This window comes from Platichthys flesus, chromosome 17, assembly GCF_949316205.1.
Source record: "Platichthys flesus chromosome 17, fPlaFle2.1, whole genome shotgun sequence".
Taxonomy (NCBI): domain Eukaryota; kingdom Metazoa; phylum Chordata; class Actinopteri; order Pleuronectiformes; family Pleuronectidae; genus Platichthys; species Platichthys flesus.
The window spans coordinates 1,531,394-1,549,346 of record NC_084961.1 but is presented as its reverse complement, the minus strand read 5'-3'; the positions used below and the strand labels follow the sequence as shown (position 1 = coordinate 1,549,346).

The 17,953-nt window shown below is 43.4% G+C and overlaps 2 protein-coding genes across 2 annotated transcripts; one reads left to right on the top strand and one right to left on the bottom strand.

Annotated features, from left to right (window-relative positions):
- Positions 1 to 1,107: 1,107 nt before the first annotated feature.
- LOC133972092 (formyl peptide receptor 2-like) lies at positions 1,108 to 4,268 on the bottom strand. Its single transcript, XM_062409315.1, has 3 exons — positions 4,144 to 4,268; positions 2,468 to 2,654; positions 1,108 to 2,069 (listed from the first exon to the last, which is right to left on the bottom strand). The coding sequence occupies exons 1-3, from the start codon at positions 4,149 to 4,151 to the stop codon at positions 1,182 to 1,184; spliced, it is 1,083 nt and encodes a 360-aa protein (XP_062265299.1). The 5' UTR covers positions 4,152 to 4,268; the 3' UTR covers positions 1,108 to 1,181.
- Positions 4,269 to 5,626: 1,358 nt separating this feature from the next.
- On the top strand, positions 5,627 to 11,996 carry si:ch211-171h4.5 (B-cell receptor CD22). Its single transcript, XM_062409308.1, has 12 exons — positions 5,627 to 5,988; positions 6,238 to 6,291; positions 6,668 to 6,846; positions 7,111 to 7,258; positions 7,359 to 7,516; positions 7,897 to 8,053; positions 8,721 to 8,857; positions 9,527 to 9,665; positions 10,155 to 10,260; positions 10,524 to 10,542; positions 11,074 to 11,151; positions 11,524 to 11,996. The coding sequence occupies exons 2-12, from the start codon at positions 6,243 to 6,245 to the stop codon at positions 11,590 to 11,592; spliced, it is 1,239 nt and encodes a 412-aa protein (XP_062265292.1). The 5' UTR covers positions 5,627 to 5,988; positions 6,238 to 6,242; the 3' UTR covers positions 11,593 to 11,996.
- Positions 11,997 to 17,953: the final 5,957 nt, after the last annotated feature.

Sequence of the window (17,953 nt, the reverse complement as noted above, 5' to 3'; positions counted from 1 at the left end):
CAAGCAGGAAGTACAAATACTTCTGTAAAGTTACGTTAAGTTGATATTTAAGGTATCTGTACTTTACTTGAGTTTATATTTATGATTTTGTTCTTGCAACATTTTAACACAAATATCTGAATGTTATTTTTGCTCCATTACAACTTTCACAATCGGTCAGTTGGAATACAGAAGTTTTATTATCACAAACACGATCTACACACATCACATCAAACTAGCAACCTCGTTTCTTTGAGGTTATTTCCTGTTTTTAGAAAATCTGTCAATGTTTATCATTAACACCTCCGCCAAAGAGAATGGGTTTTCATCCCCCTCTCATTATTCACAATAACTGGGTGGAAGGTGTGAGTACAACATCATCTAACAAGTCATTGAACACTACATATATTCTAAACTAATCGTAAAGGACAAAAAGATATCAACATTAAACTTTTACATTACATTTCATTTAGATGAAGCTTTTATCCAAAGCGACTTACAATACGTGCATCAACCCCGAGGGAACAGAACAAGAATCAAGAAAATACGATTTCTTCAAAAATAAAGCAAAACTACAAAGTGCTATAAATAAGGGCCATTAAGTGCTACTAAATTGTTAATTTCTTCGATTTTATCTCTTGAACTATATACTGCAAACGATAGACATAATTTTCTTCTTCTCTGTCTGTAACAGACGGATATTAATGAGTGTGTGTAAATTGGTGCAGTTCCAAATAAATATTTCAACGTGGGTCAACAAGGAGCCTGTTGAGTGGGGGGGGGGGGACTTGGGAGATGTTCCTGTTTAACTAAGAATTAATTGGCTAATTTCTTTGTTTTCTTTCTCTAAATGTTTAGTGACATCCCTTTGTTAAGACTTATCTTGGATATTTGAACATTAGACAAGTAGAGTCTGTCCTTGGTGGTGGTGGTGGTGGTGGTGGTGGTGGTGGTGGTGGTGGGGGGGGGGGGTTAAGGTTAGCACCACTAGTGGACATTCCCTGGACTGCTGCCAGGATGTTGTGTCGCAGCTGCCGGCGGGGAAGATGAACTGATTCCAAAAGTTCGATTCCCTTTTCATTTATATTTATTTCAGCCTCATTCTGAAATACATCCCCCCCCCCCCCCCCCCCCCCTCTTCACAGTGATTTGAACCACGTCACGTGTTTGGTCCTTCAATCGGACCGATCAGTCTGAGACGTTCAAACCTTCACTACGTCCACTGCTGCCTGACTCCTTCTTGTCACCACGCCAGCGGTTTGTCTCGATGCTCCACTGTCGTCCAGCTCGTGGGACTGGGTCGTCTGTCCGTCCACGTCTTCTGCCAGAGCCTTTCTGAACACCCCCGACAGACTCTGCCTGAAGCGCCCCCTCACGTTCAGCCCCATGCAGAAGTACAGCAGCGGGTTGATGCAGCTGTTGAAGTAGGCCATGCTCTTTGCCAAAGGGTGCCATATCTTCACCACCTTGTTGTCACTGTCCACCATCTTCACCAGCTGGAGGCAGTGGTACGGAGCCCAGCACAGGAAGAACGCAATCACCAAGGACGCCAATATACGTAGAGGACGCTTTTTCCCAGACAGACGTGTGCGGCGGATGCCAAGGCCGGTGAGGAGGTAGCACAGCAGGATGACCAGGAAGGGCAGCATGAAGCCACATGTGAAGCGGATGGAGTAAAGAGCGACTTTGGTGCTTTCGTCGCCCTGTGACGTCTCCTTCACCTCAAAAGAACACTTGGTCTGGTTGTTCTTCCCCAGGTAGACCCGTCGGTAGACGAAGTACGGAGCGCTGAGGACGAGTGAGGCCGCCCACACGCAGGCAGCCACCAGCCTCGCGGCACACAGGGTGCGCCGGCGCTTGGTGAAGACGGGCAGCCAGACGCAGAGCGCCCGGTCCACACTGATCACTGCCAGCAGGAACACGGAGCAGAACATGTTGGCGTACTTGAAGAAGCCGTTGAACTTGCAGAGGAAGGCGCCAAAGGGCCATTTGTCAAAGAATAACTTCTTGATGAGGGAGAAGGAGCGAGTGACGCAGAAGATCAGGTCGGCTATCGCCAGGTTCACCAGCCACACGTTCATGGCGTTCGGCTGAGAAGGAAGAAAGAAAAGAGCAGAATCATCAGGTTTCTCAACTGAGCCATGGAGTTCAAGCTTCTGCGTTTGAGTGAACTCAACTGAAACAACTGATATTTAGGTTCTCGTGAGAAAACTCCCTCCAACAGTTTGACGCAACTCTAGTTGTGAGAAACCGTAACAACACTTTGCTGCAGACAACTCTTCAGTCGTGAAACCCTGTGGTGCAGGAGGTCAAAGTATTAATACCTCAAATTAAAGTAAAGGTCTTACTTCAGTTAATGAACATAAAAGTTTGACAGTATTTAAAGCAGACGAACCCAATGCTGAGAGGCTTGTGAGTGTAAGTACATCTACAGTATAACACATATAAAATACACTCATGGCTCATGGCCTCGACACGTTATACCCACCTTGAGCTTGAATCCAGCCACCCAGATGACCACGGAGTTCCCGGTGATGCCGAGCACCACAGTCACTGTGTAGAGGACGATGGTGACGGTGTTCATGATGGTGTCGATGTCCACCGTTGTCCTGTGGTCGTCCTCAGAGGACTTGAGGATGTGGAGCGGCACGGAGGCGTTAGGAGACATCGTGAGGCTGCAGACACAGAATCAAACTTCCATCATATTTAAATACAGAAATGAATTCCAGTCATCAGGTCCACGCTGGTCCTCCTTGAAAAAACTGCAATACATGGAGACATTATTGAGTATGTCTAAAAGAAAACATACATTTATTTAATACCACCACTGAAGGAGTGTTGACAAACTTAAGAACTATAAACAGATCTAAGAATTAACACATCATAATTTAATGTATTAGAGATAGATTTATAGTTTTCCTGTTTCTTCTTCTTTCTTCTGTTTTTCAGTTTCAACAACTCCTGAATACTTCATCTGATTTCCAAATTCACAGGAGGTGAATAATGCCCAAGACGCACAAATCTGACCCTAAATAAGTACACAACAGAACTGTGACATGACACTTTTTATAAGCTGTCCGACAATATCGATAATTCTGCTGACCCACATCTAACACATCTAACACAACAAACACACACAAATAGACACACACAGTTTTATTATAAGCCTATGCACACAAACCTTGACACATTCTCATACAAAATGACTCAGCTGGACACATTTGACTCATCCACAACACACACACACACACAAACACACACATGCACACACACACACACACAAACACCTGGAAAATGGGAAACAGCTGAATATCTTCCAGACCTCAGACATTTAGTGAAACCTGAGAACATCAAATTAAACCCCTGAAAGGAACAATGGTGAATAATATAGAATAATACAAAATAACCTGAAGAAGAAGAAGGAAATTCTGAGTAAAGAGGCTGAGGTGATATTTCATCCATCGATACTCACTCATGCCAGTGGAACTAAATTCAGTGGAAAAACCTCTTTGGTTTGTGCAGTTTAAAGAAGGAAGGCTCTGCCCTCAAAGGGGAAATGAATATGACGACAGACAACAACACAGCTTTTCACAAACAAACAGTTAGAATAGAGGTGGTTTAAATGATTTTAAATAAACAAGATATAAATATAAATTATTATTATCTTCAGGCACCCGACTGCAATTTCACAGCTCAAAGAAAACATTCATTTTAGAGGCGTTGAAGACGAGAACTTTCTTTATGTTTTTATACTAAGAGAAGCTTCTGAAGGTGATGGTTTGGTATCATGGGATTCTGTTTTATTGATGTAGGGTGCCCCCTGGTCCCTTTTGCCCGTGGGCCCTACAGTCCCTTGAACTGCCCCTGATCTGTGACAATCCTCAGAACCAATAAAAAATAAAACAAAAATCCACTTCAGTGATTCTTTCTGTTTCCTGTGATAGAAAAGGTAAACCTGCTCTGGGTGAAATTCTCCCTTTGAGCTGAGATGTGCAGGTTTGTGTTGACATCACAACACAACCATCAAAACAACCGTGATTTGAGAATTGTGTTCAAACTGCAAAATATAAAAAAATATGAGTGTATGCATTAAGTCATAATAATTAATATCTGTTTTAATGTCGTCATTATAAAAGCTCAACAGAAAATGTCCTGGCTACTTACTTGTACATGTTTGAAGGATCTCACAGCTCCGAGGTCAGTGTCTCAGTGGTCAGAGGCAGAAGTGAAGACGCATCTTCATGGGCTGCACAAACACACACAAACACACACACACACATACACACGTACACACATACACACACACACACACACACACACACACCACACAAACACAGACACACAGACACAAAAACACAGAAACACAGAAACACACACACACACACACACACACACACACAGAGACCCTTCCTCTTTCTCTCTCTCCTTTTATTTCAGTGTCTGACTTTGCCTTCCGCATTTTCTCACTCTATCTCCCTGTTGTTGTGTCTCTCTCACGCACAAACATACACACACACACACACACAAACATGAGCTCATGAATGATATGTGTTTCCTCTGAACTGGGTCAACAACCTCATAAGTAATTGTAATAATTCCACAGGGACCAAACTTCTACAAACTTCCTTTTTGGGACTTTTACTTGATTTTGTATCATCAAGCTGTTGCTGCTGCTTCTCAGTTGAATCACTTTCTTTCTCCTTTTCCCACAATCAAGTTTTAATAACCGGTTCCTTCTTTCTCTGGCCCTCAGGTCACTGAAGTTGAAAAGGGTCACGACAGAACTATATCCTGACCACTGAGGAGGAAGTCATCCAACAGGAAGTGCTGCGATGGAGGTTTCATCTAAAAAGAGTGTTTCAAGGAAACGTCTCTGAGGAGGACGGATGTGGGTTCGACAGAGAGCTGGTGAAGAGCTGGTGTGAAGCACGTGAAGCTGAAGCTGAGGGTCAGTGTGTGGTTCAACATCATGACCTCCCTGAGGGTCCTCACAGGTGCATGGGAATCAAGCATGTGCTCAGAAATATATTGATTGCCAGTCGTCAGTGTGTCTCCTGGTGTGTGGGACAGGTGTGTGTCTTTGTGTGTGTGTGTGTGAGAGAGAGAGAGAGAGAGAGAGAGAGAGAGAGAGAGAGACAGAGAGATCCTCTTGCTTATGCTGCCCACTAGTGTCATAAAGTGAATTTGTTTTTGAGGTTTTCTTTTGACTCCTCAGATTTTGAAGTCTCTCCCTCATCATGTGTTGTTTTCACTCAGTGAGTGAATCAGAACCAAACTGTGAATCCTGATTCATTGATCTCATACAACAACGACCAAGGAACTCTTTCCTCACTCGTCCTCCATCGAGAGTTAGGGTTTTCAAATGCTTCAACACGAAATGTTTGAATGATGACATTTTATGCATTTGTGCAGGAACCACATAGAAATAGAGAGTGTGAGCAGAAAATCTATGCACAAATGTGAATTACACATACACCATATATTTCAAAGCTGCACAACATATTTAAACACATACAATATTTCTACAATCAAAACTTATTTTTTTACCCATGTCACAAATATTTCTATTGCTTCAAAACGTATTTAAATATGTACAATGTGTTTCTGCAGCTACTTTTGTTTAATAGAAACATAAAAAGTATTTCCACAGCTAAAAACTAATTTAAACATTAAATAATATTTTTACTGCTACAAACACTGTTTTTTCCAGTTCTGAGAATATCTCTCTCTCCCCCCACACATACACACACACTGTGCCCTGCATCTCTACACAATCACATGTGCGTGAATACGAATTTAGTAGGAAATGAAAGTGTGTTTTTGCGACACTTTGAAACGTGACAACATCTGTTGCAGAATGTTTTTGTCAACTTTTCACCACCGATGCTGCTTCCACAGATTTCATCACTTCAACACAAACAGAAGTTCTGTGACCTCTTCCTCTTTTTAAATATTCTCTCCTTTTCCGCAGAAAACGCACACTCAGAACTGCTCACCATCATTCGACAGGTAAAGATAATGTGTGTGTCTGTTTGTGTCACAGGTTCGATTCCGGGTTGCATTAGAGGGCAGCATTCACACAAAGTGTCTTGTGTTTATCTGCTTCCCCGGGTTTTAAACGTGTCAGTGAATGTAGGGGGATATTTGTTGTTGTCTTCGTACAAACTTTATTTCATTAAATGCAAATTGTGATTCTTTTTTAAAGTTGTTGTTAGTTGTTGTTTTTATGTTGTTGTGGAAATGCCTCTTTTCATCCAGCTGAGATGGGTGTTGGTGTGAAGGAGGTCGGTTTGCTCCTCGCTGTGATGCAAGGTCGGTAGTTTCTGGATTTTACTCAATTCAGGTATCTGTAGATGTGGAAGTGAAGTTAAGTAAAAATATATATATCAAACTATAAAAATAATTTATTTAATACTTTTTCATATCAAATCTTTTCTTATATTTTCTTATCCTTTCATTCCTTTCATATTCTACCTTTTATACAAAATGTTTAAATTATGCTGAAATGTACGATATTTAGCTTTAGCATTAGAGGAAACCATTCTGATATTTGCAGGGAATTTTTTTGGGTTGAATGTTCAAAGATACTTTCCATCAAGGTGTGTGTTGTAAATGAAGTTGGAGGATGGGGTCGGGGGTGGAGAGTTTTGGCAGATGAATCTAAAGTCCTGTGTTCTGTGTTCTGCAGGCGTCTTCAGTAGAACCTGGGTTCTGACGGCGCCTCGGAGAATCGTGAGCATCCCCAACTCCTGTGTCACGGTCCCATGTCACTTCGAGGTCCCCGACAACCAGGAGGCGAACATCCTGAACTGCTCCAACAGCGCCAACTGGAGGAGGGGAACACATTTCAATCAAAAGACCGCAGAGGTAAGAAGTCTGTCTTTATTTTTGAGCATCACTTAAGTTGAATTAAAAATGACAACATGCTAAATGGATGGCTCGATTAATGGAAGGAGAGGTGGATGGATAGATCTCCGGATCAGTCATTGCGTGTATAGATGGTTCAGTCTAAGGACCGATTGTTGGTTGGATGGGGAAATGGATGGATGCTAGGTGGATAGATGAATAGATAAATGGAGGGATGGGGCGATGGATCACATTTTAAACTTTATTTTCTCAAAACTCTCAAAGGCAGAAATAATCGGCGACTTAACGAAGAAGAACTGCACCACGGTGATGAGGTTCTCAAACATCCACAACGACTTGTACTTCTTCAGACTCGAATGTCCGGAGGTCAAATTCTCTTTCGTAACTGGAGTCAACATCAGCATCCAAACAGGTACGACTGGAGGAAATCTGCAGGGATCAAATGAGCATGTATTTCACCCCACACCCTGTTTCTCTCTTTCTTTAACTGGCTCTTTGCTGTTGGACCGCAGAGCCGTCTCCTCCTCAGCTCAGCGTCGTGGGTCAGGCGTCAGAGGGAGGCCCGGCCCGGCTGCAGTGTGAGGCCCCGGTGTCCTGCTCCCTCCTGCCCCCCTCCCTCACCTGGTCCCCCCGGGACGCCTCCAGCCAGGAGGTGTCACACATCCATCAGGTGACGAACCGTCATTCATTCATTCCTCAGACCAGGGTCCAGACCAACTGGCCAAAATGAACTCCGACCAGAAGAGGTGTTCTGGTCTGGATCAAACTGAACCCTGGTTTGTGTGCAGAGTGAAAACACGTCTTTGGAAAGTTTGGACTTTCTGACCAATCACAGGAAGTTGAGACAGAACAAAACCATCTTTTAAAATATAAAAGTACATTTTACTGTACATGTATACTGTACATGCAGAGTCAGAATTCATCTTACAGTGACAAATTCATCTTAAAAACTCTTGTCCCTTACTTATAAAATCATGAAACTAATTTTGACTCAGTTCTTTTGTTTCACTGGGTTTTTGTTTCACTGGGTTTTATTTACTTCTCTCAAAGCTGAGCACAGACGGGTCGGTGATCATGACGTCCACGCTGACCTTCATGGCCTCGGCCGACCATCACAACCAGAGCATCCTCTGTTCTGCCTCCTACCCGCTGGCGAACGGGGGCAGCAGCTCGTCTCCCGCAACCAGTCGACGACTCAGCATCCTGTGTGAGAGACTCAGTGACTCAGACAGCGCCCTCTGCTGGCCCACATCTTTAGGATGCTTTACTCATCAATACAAGATTTGATAAACTTAACTTTCTTAAGTAAATGTATCAAAAATCCTCAGTTTCTTTAAACGTGGACCTCACTGCTCTCGAGAGGGAAATATCGTTCTTTTAATTCTGATTCCGAGGATTTATTCATTTAATTAGTGACACATTTGACAGGCTCTTCGTCTTCTTCTTCCTTCCTCACACGAGCACTCACTTTTATTTACTTCCCTTTAATGTATTGCACAGTCGACATGTTCCAGCCTGACACAACCTGAGGGTTTTTTTCTTGATCCTGACTTTGAAAAACTGAACTTGTCTTAACTTGGTGCTGACGGACGAAATGAATGAAGCAAACACAAGCTGCCATTGTGTTGCAGGCTGTGGTGCTCTGTGACCCTGGAGGAGGAAGTAATGCAAAGTCTGAGCACAAGCAGGACTATTTGATCGCCAGCGCAGGGTTTTGAGGGAAAGTTTAGCAAAATCTAAAAATCTACAAGTCCTGCTCTTGAACTGAAAAACAATGCTCTGGAATAAAGAGGAACAAACAACACAGACAACAGAGACGACTTTCTGAGGCACATGAAAAGTGAATTGCAGGTGTCTCTGTCCGTCTCCTACAGATGCTCCTCGGTTCACCACGGCAGCCATCAGCCCGTCTGGACCGGTCTTCGAAGGGGAAACCGTGATGTTGACGTGTTCGAGTGACGCAAACCCTCCAGTGACGCGCTTCACCTGGTTCAGGGACGAACGAGGGAAGGTGAAGAGTCCTCATGTTGTTATGAATGAAGACGAATGAAAGAGCAGCAGCTGTTGTAGTTGCAAAGTACAGTCCTGGCTTTTCCTTCTAGCATTATTACACAGTGTTAGGTCCGGGCCACATTGTATTCCTTGTAGTTTGTGACAGATTAGAACGAGGGTGAAGATGCACTTGTCTTTCATCGAGTTCCCTTCATCTTCCTGTGGCTGTGGCCCGGCACTGAAACCAAGCAACACAATGAGCTGCAGGAGCTTTTCAGCCTGGGGCAAGTTCCTGAGCAGCAGCTCATTGGGAAAATGATGTTTCTGGGACTTTGAGTGTCCACATACTCCTGGTAATACTGTGTGATGTATGGACCCGAGGTTTCTTTGAAGGCTTCATCATCAGGCAGAGGATGTTTTCGTCATTGATCATACGTTTGTGTTTCTGTCTGTTTTTAAACTCAAACGGGTTCACCAGCATTCAAACACTTTTATCAATCAATCAATCCAATTTTATTTGCATAGCCCATATCCATAAATCACAATTTCTCTCATAGGGCTTTAGCAGAGAGAAGAAAAAGAAGAAACTACTATAAAAACTTGAAACAGGATAAAATTAACATAGAAACCTTTTTTTTTTAGCTTGAACAGAATCATTTATTCACCTCCTCACATGTGGTCATCACAGATCAGAGCGATTGCACCAGGACCGACTCTGGATCTGCAGGTCAGCCGGTCGGACAGCGGGGCGTATCTGTGTCAGGCTCAATCTCCGAGAGGATCCCAGAGGAGCACATCTGTGTTTCTGGAGGTCGGCGCCGCTCAAGGTAAACTTCTCTACGTGCATCACTGACGTACCTGAGAAGGGACGACATGCTCCCGAGATCGAAGTGTCTCGATCAGACCTCGGAGGAATGAGTGAGGCTGCAAACACAGAGACAAAGTCATTAATCATAAGAAGACACAGAGAGTAATTTGTTTCCCAGATGATCCCTGGGCACATATGATCTTCTGTGGATGGATGTGGTTAAAACCAAAAACCTGCCTCCTCCACGTGAGCAGATGGGACATGGACCAGACCAAAGAATTAAAGTGACATTAAATACTAATCTCTCAAAGATGGAATCTGTCATTTTAGTTCTTATCACGCTGATGTATGTTCAAGTGAAAAGTTTGGTTGTGCTAAGTTAAGGTTTTAAAACAGTGTCATGATTGAAAGCTGACACTTGATTGGTGGAGCACGTGTATTGTGAAGACTAGTGCTGACTTATATAAACAAGTTCATACACATTTAACTTCTCCTTGTCTGGTGGCAGCTGCAGGCCACAGTGATGGTTCGGTGATGATGCCCTACATCGTGTGTGGAGTGGTGTCCGTCCTCTACATCCTGACGGTCCTGGTCGATTTGTACAAGTACCACAGGTAAAGATAAGTTTCCTGAGTAGGGTTGGGTATCTTTTGGGGGTTTTCCCGCCCTCACCGCCTCCTTTCATATCCTCCTCTCTTTTACTTCTGTTTTCGAGGTGTCACTTTTCTCTCCAAGATAAATATTAGATCAGGATATTGTTGATTCATTCTTAGAATCGCTCTGTTCTTGAAATCCCCTCATACTCCTGCTAACCAGTTTATCTCCTCTGTGCTTCCTGGAACTTTGGTTAATGATCCGTTTGTTTTTCTTTTCTAAGTCTCTCCAGGCGGCTGAAGGTAAGAGTTTTTCTTTCCTTGCCCTCAGACAGAGAAAGTGTGAGACAGGCGAAGTGAGTCCTGTTTTCTGCCCGACACTGACACACAGCAGACTAGACCAGATAAAGTGTTTTGACGTCACGCTCGAGTCAGAGTCTCGTCACGCCGACTCCGAGGCAGGAAGTCAAAGTGACTAACCTTTAAACATGTAATAGCTCAACTTTCCTTTTAAAGAGCGATTCATCTTTATCTGGCTCTTTTTCAAAACAAACAAGTGTCAGAGTGAAGTGTCGTAAAAAGGCTATTATCAATACACTGCATGTTTTTAGGGATAAACAGTTTCCTGCAGATCACATGCAGGAAACATGAGAAGGAACTGGCAGCCGGTGGAAATGGAACAATGAGGTGGTGCTCGTCAAGCACACACGTCCCCTGAGACCCAACAGTCTCCTATGAAACCAACATATTCTGAGAAATCAAGGAAAACGTAAAAATTATAAATTATAATATCTATAATTATATATCTAAATGTTTTTTATATGTATTTTGTAGAAGATTGAGCTGAAGGGGGAACACACCTACACTGATCTGAAGACCAACCGTGTTAACTCTGACTACGACCAGCTCCAGGTAACTGGAAACTACTCACTCCTCACATTTTTAACCAGTGTAACATTTGGATTTCCTCATTCGACCTTGTGTGTTAAATGGGATCTTCCATGAATAATGAGTTGTGTCACTACAATTATCTAAAAAGTGTCCTGTCATTAGAAAACTTAACTTTTTGAATATTTTGCCCACGATTCTGCAGCAGATCAAAGTAAATACAAAGTAACTTGGTAATCTTAAGTACTTTATTCAAGAGATAAGTGAAGGAAGTGGAGAAGTGTCAGCCGCCTGGTTTCTATTCGATGTGTCTTCATTATGTTTTGTTTCATCTGAATATCTGAATTCTTACGTCCTGTGTTTTATTCCACTCGGTGTCTTTTTGTTTCCCGTCAGCTGAAACCAAAGTCTCCTCCTGAAGTTCCTGAGTACGAGAATGGCGTCTCCATGCAGGTCACAGTCTAAGATCCACCGCAGCCCCACGGACGCTGAGAGGACGAGTTACCGCTTCTATCAACGTGTTTTTAAATGTTTAATTCTACGTGTTTGTGAAGTGGCTTCAGATTTACACGTTTGTTTCTGCTGTTGAATTATTTTATTAAGCTCTGAGGCTGTGAATAACGTCTCTTTCATTTATCATCTTCTCTTGTTTGACCGACTGCTCATGTGGACTTGACCTTGAGATATTTTGTAAAGCAAAATTCATATGGAAAACAATAAGGAAACTGTGCTTGTGTAGCCACACGCTGACCTCTGACCTTACAGGTATGAATCACCTTCAGAGCAGTGTCTGCAGATCAGGTTTACAAACTGACGATGACGTTAACTGTCATTTTCCATCCGTTGAGAAATAAAAACATGAAAGCTGAGACGTGCAGGTTGTGTTATCTGTGACACCGTGTTGGGGAATTTACCGGTGCTGATGGTTCATGGAACTTTTTTATCAATCCACTGTAATGTAATGGTGTTAACCAATCAGCAGACGGTAATATAGACCACAGACATAGTTCCTGACCCAGATCATATTCAACTGATATGAAGAGGAGTCATGAGATGATTAATACGCAGCCGCCTGGTGATTCAAATAAGTTGTGACCATGAATTAAAAACATTAAAGCCCCATCAGAGTTAAACGTTAATAATGCTTAATTGTTATTAATAACAATAACGTGGCAAAACAAAGTTTCTCACCAAAACAAAGTTTCTCACCAAAACAAAGTTTCTCACCATCAGACTTTCTCTAACAGCTGCTTTCTGTGTGTACTTCTTCCTGAGATGTAGTAAAGTAAAAGTACTTAGTTACATGGTGGCACCACTGATGGACAGGGGCTCACGATTGTTTTGACACTGAACTATTTTTAGGGATCAAACCTCCGGTGTTGGCCTGGTTTGTTTTCAACCATCAAACCAAACCGCCGCCAATTTAACCGATGACATTAGGCAGGAATGTGGCGCGGCCGGCAGACCACAGCTCAGCTCCCTATAGACGCCAAGTGAGGCGTGAAATCAAAGTAACTGACGTGTGCGTGTTTCCTGTGGAATTTCTTTTCTGAGACTCCGACACCATCTTTGATCTCATGCTAACGGTCGCATGGGGGGGGGGTTTACATCATCACATCGAGAGGAATGCTATGCAGTCGGCCTTCCTTCCAAACTAAAGCACATGTATATAATCTTCTCTGTCTCAGAAGTTTTCAACTGGGCTCATTAGTCTGGAGGGATTTTACGTTCATGGCCCCACGGCTGCACCAGATTCTCAACATGCTTCTCGTGACCTTCACCTGACATTCACTAAACTGTAGTGGTGGTAATGTAATAACTTTCAGAAGCAGGAATTTTTTAATGAATAAACAAATGCAACATTATTTATTAGCCGGGAGGAAGTGGATGACAAAGCACAGGAGTCACACTGGAGACCATCTGTGGTTGGATTTCAAAAACATGATTATATTTAGGAAAATATGCTTTTTTGTTAAATTTAGATAAATAAACCATAAAAACTGTTGTTAAATGTTTCTTTCCCGGATGTTTCTCTGTTGGATCATTTGCACTTTGGAACATTTTCTCAGATAAAAGTCTGAACAAGCTTCATGTGTCGTCATCTACGTGGTCAACTTGTTCTTTGTTGTCAACTCGGCTGCTGTGTTTGAGAACTGTTGAATAAAGTTTTTCCAGTTTTATCTATTTAAATGGAGAAAATTAATACTTCGTTAAAGTTGTTGCCACTTTGATATCTTGATGGTTTTTACTAAATGAACGTCCTCGTGGTTTAAACATATCGTCGGAGGTGAAGACTGCAGCTTCTTCTTCTTCTTCTTCTTCTTCTTCTTCTTCTTCTTCTTCTTCTTCTTCTTCTTCTTCTTCTTCTTCTTCTTCTTCTTCTTATTCTTCTTCTTCCTCTCTTGTTTAATGCTGTTTCTACTTCTTGAGATGGGTCCAAAAGTCCAAACTATCCAACAAAGTGTTTTCACTGCCATCCAATAGAACCTGGTTCAGTTTGGTCCAGACCCAGAACTCCTCTTCTGCTCTGAGGAACCGTTCACATCTGATGTTCAGGATCTGATGACTGAACTGAAGAGTCTGAAGCTCTGAACCCAGAGAAGCAGGTGTGAAAACACATGGATGAGTCAGTGTTAACAGCTCAAGCAGTTACTGTCTTGCACCTGACACGTCACATTCTTGGTGGTGATGTAGCTTCTCTGAGTTAAAGATTAAAACAAGTCCTCTGACAGTAGATCAAGGTGCAGGTGCTGGCTTGTTTCTGTCTTTCGGAGCATGCTCTGTTGTCTCCAGTGATAAATGGAATGAAATAGGATCACGCCCCCTCATTAGATCTCTGTGTGGTCACGACTCAGCGAAATCAGTAAGAAAAACTTGCATCCTTCAGTCATTGACAGGCTGCCGCTCCCACTCTGCCCTTCACTGCTGCATTCCTCACATTCCTCTGTTCAACGGAGGTCAGGAGAGAGAGAGGGAGAGAGAGAGAGGGAGGGAGAGGGAGAGGGAGAGGGAGAGGGAGAGAGAGAGAGAGAGGGAGGGAGAGGGAGAGGGAGAGAGAGAGAGAGAGGGGGGGGGAGGGAGGGAGAGGTCAGGAGAGAGAGACAGAGAGAGAGAGACAGAGGGAGTGCAGAGGTCAGGAGAGAGAGACAGAGAGAGGGGGGGGGGGGGGGGGTAGGGATTATAAAAGTAGGAGATATCCGGAACGTGGGTGGTTGTGGAAATGATGAAACAAGTGGGTGGGACTGTGAAAACGACTATTGAGGATCAGCCGCCCTCAACCCCTCCTCTCACACACACACATGAACACACACATGCACACACACACACACATGCACACACACAGCCTCTCCATTACCCCATATGGTGTTATTTCTGATGACAAAAGGAGGGCGATCGAGTCAGACTGAGACCATTGTGACGTTCTCCTGTTTCCATGGATCACTTTCACCGGCAGCAACTAGCAGCATCTGATGTCAGACACACACACGTGGTCAGTAAAGATGATGATTACAACATATACATTAATAAAAGGTTTGGAGGGGATGGGGGGGGGGGCAGCTGTCATATGTCACATCCTCTAAATCCTGGTGGGTGGACGTTAAACTCAAAAGAGTTTTTCTTGAGAAGCAGGAAACCTGAACTTCTTGGAAACATCAGAATCAGCTTTAATGCCGATGCAGCTTTGAGCCAAACGTCTGTTTAATGGATGAAGTGAGTAAGATAATGAGGCTCCACTTTACTCACCATTTGTTTTTGGGCTGACACTTTCCCTCTGTGACAGAAACAGGATGAGTAACTGGTGACATACTGAACAGAAGCTGAACCCTGTTGCCAATAATTTCCGATTTGCAGACGCACACAGGTTTAGTTGCAAGGTTTTACTATGACATTAAATAATAGGCTCAATATTTCTGTCACAGCACAATGTGCACCTGCAAAATAACCAACAACTGATTACATCAGTTCTTCTGCGCCAGCTCCTCCTGAAGCATGATTCATATTTCAGAGTGTTTTAGAAAATCAATGTGGACGTTAGGGAATGGTTGCGGTCTTGGTTAAATATTAACACTGACTTGAACAGGAGGCAGCAAGTATTAAACAGAAACCACAGTCTCTCCCAGTCCAAGTGTTCCAGTGGCTGCCTGGTTTCCAGCGGTGGTAAAAGTACACACATTCCTATTGTTGAGATATCTATGTTTCTCTGTATCTTGTGACTATATTTTACCTATATCCTGTGAATAAATATTAGCTGCATAATCTAGATAATCAATAATGCTTATGCTACAACTGTTTCTTTTCTTGGGATGATGTCTATCTTTTTGACTCAGACACAGGGTTTGCACAACAAGCACAGGTTCTCAGGAAGAGAGAGGTCATGCCAGAATTAATACAAAGAGGTGTTTCATGAAACGTGGTGAGAAAAAGATATGAAATCCTCCTCTCTTTTCTAATCTGTCTCTCTCCGATGTAGCAGGCTCCCTGTTGGCCAAGGCCACAGTAGTGGGACACCTGGTCAGTTGAAAGTGATGTGCTTGCAAAAAACTGCACTTTGAGGAAACAGTATACATCTGGCCAATAACTGAATTCTCTCAAAGAAAAAGAACCGCCTCTGTGCTGCCCCCTGTGTCTGTATAAATACTGTGGACTTAGGATGTGGGGGGTTTCTTCTCGACATGATCCAATGAACCTGGTGACGTGTCCGGCAGAACCCCAGAGACTCTCTGTAAGTATTTCATTGTTTTACAATAAATGTTCAATTTCCAGAACTTCATGTATAAGTGTCTAATTATTCCTTCTCAAATCCTGGATCAACAAACACGCTTGTCCAATCGCCGGAGGCGAGGTCAAATTTAGTGCCTGGCGACGACACTACTCAAGTAGAAGTTTAGATACTTGTGTTCAAAACAACTGGAGCCGAGTGGAGCTGCAGATCCAGGTGATTCAATCAGCGAGTGAATCCTTCAATATGGCGACGCCTGCGAGCTAGTTCTGGCAGGCAACTCGAGCTGCGCGGCGCCAATCACGTGACATACATCACGTGACATACATCACGTGACATACATCATGTGACATACCTCAATCTCCACAACCAGCTATAATACACACCCACCTTATCAGGTGGTCTATTTAACCAGAGAGACATTTCCCATCAGCCCCTCTTTCTCGCACTGCTGCTGCAGTATTGCTACCTGTTGCTTCAGCGTCTCAGTTGTTGACCAAGTGACCGTTGTTCCTCCGTGGGTCGTTGTCTCTCTCAATCCGTGATTCCTCCTCCGAAAAAGTTCGCATTATTTCCGTAATTTCGGCTCGGTCCTTTAAGATTCACTACGTGTGAAACGGACGTCAAGTGTCTGCACCACGACTCCCGTGGGCCTCTCAGCGCGCACCACATCTTGGAGGAGCTGCGCACCCGAAGCGTTTAATTCATCCGGTCTGAGCCACGAGTTAGTTTCAACTACTTCTTGACTGAAGGCGGTTCCGCGAGGCCGAACAAACGCCGGTGGCAGCGTCACTGACGGCAGCTTCGCTGACGGATTCTTCCCGGGACATCTCTGCTCTACCAACTTCTCCCTCACCGCGGGATGTTGTCCCTCGGAGGCAGAGGAAGCGCGCCTGGATCCGCTGGGGCTTTCATCCTGTCTCCTCTGCTGAATGAAGTCTGCACTGAACGTTATGAATGAAACAATTCAGTCTCGAATCACACGCCATCTTCCCTGCACGTGATGTAAACAACGGTACCGGCTTGTGCTATAGTACTTCCTGGTACGTCACTCCAGCAGGATTATGGGAGTTGTAGTCCAATCTCCAGCCATGGGTTTGAAGCTCCTGTCTCCTGACAACAGTACCTTTCCCAAAGGTATCAAATGCTGCAGGTAAAATGTTTTGTTATTCCTGAAAATTCAATTATATAATATAATATATATGTGGGTAGAGTGGTCTTCCTCCAACCAAAGGTTGGGGTTCAATCTTGTGCAAGATACTGAACCCTCAAATGGGCCCTCATAGATGTTGAATGCAATAATTGTAAATAACTTGTATATATGACTTTCTTATGACTTCTGGCATGCGATGATTTCGCAACGGACGTGCCATGTGCTATATTTGTCCCATTGCACATGCCCGAGTTTCAGGGATAGGAAGGGAGCGAGATGGCTCACTCCTCAGCTACTTCCATCAGCACCTCCGGTAAAACAAAGTTTATTACAGCTGCGCGAATAACACGCGCTATGAGGTAACTAACGAATGATCGAATATTAAATTCACGGGCAACTATTTTGTCTTCGGATTGTCGACTACAATCTGGTGCACTTTGAGGAAGTAAATATGTCAGAATCTACTGTTGGTGGTCATAATCTACTTGTGGTGTGAGAAACAGTTCATAGACACACTGAGCAGTACCCGGGTTTTCCTTTCCGCATATTAACGTCTTGGCGATGTCCGTCTCGGGAAACCTTCTTTGAAAATTTCTGAACATCTTTCATTGGATGTGAGAGAGTGGTGGTTTACTGTTGTGTCAAGACACCACAACACTTCTGTGCGCAGCGTTGTCGTAAGGCCTGCATGATTATGGCCAAAATCATAATTACGATTATTTAGATCAATATTAATATCATGATTATTAATACATCTTAGGAACAACATCTTTTTTTTTATATAGCGTTTTTATGTTTAAATGCACAAGAACACTGCTTTCACTCCCATGTTGTGCTACATTCCAGCTAATGTACACATCTTTCATTAGGTCCTGGGCAATCGACTCTCCTGTCGGTTCTTATGGGAAAAATGACGTCTGTAAGCATCGACTCTTCATTGCAAATTACAATCG

Excerpts from the sequence above, each read along its gene's own strand:
- si:ch211-171h4.5 (XM_062409308.1), top strand. The coding sequence starts at position 6,243 with ATGGGTGTTGGTGTGAAGGAGGTCGGTTTGCTCCTCGCTGTGATGCAA. Across the intron at positions 6,847-7,110 it reads TCAATCAAAAGACCGCAGAG|GCAGAAATAATCGGCGACTT; the intron begins GTAAGAAGTCTG and ends AAACTCTCAAAG. Across the intron at positions 11,152-11,523 it reads CTGACTACGACCAGCTCCAG|CTGAAACCAAAGTCTCCTCC; the intron begins GTAACTGGAAAC and ends GTTTCCCGTCAG.
- LOC133972092 (XM_062409315.1), bottom strand. Across the intron at positions 2,070-2,467 it reads TGGCTGGATTCAAGCTCAAG|CCGAACGCCATGAACGTGTG; the intron begins GTGGGTATAACG and ends CTTCCTTCTCAG.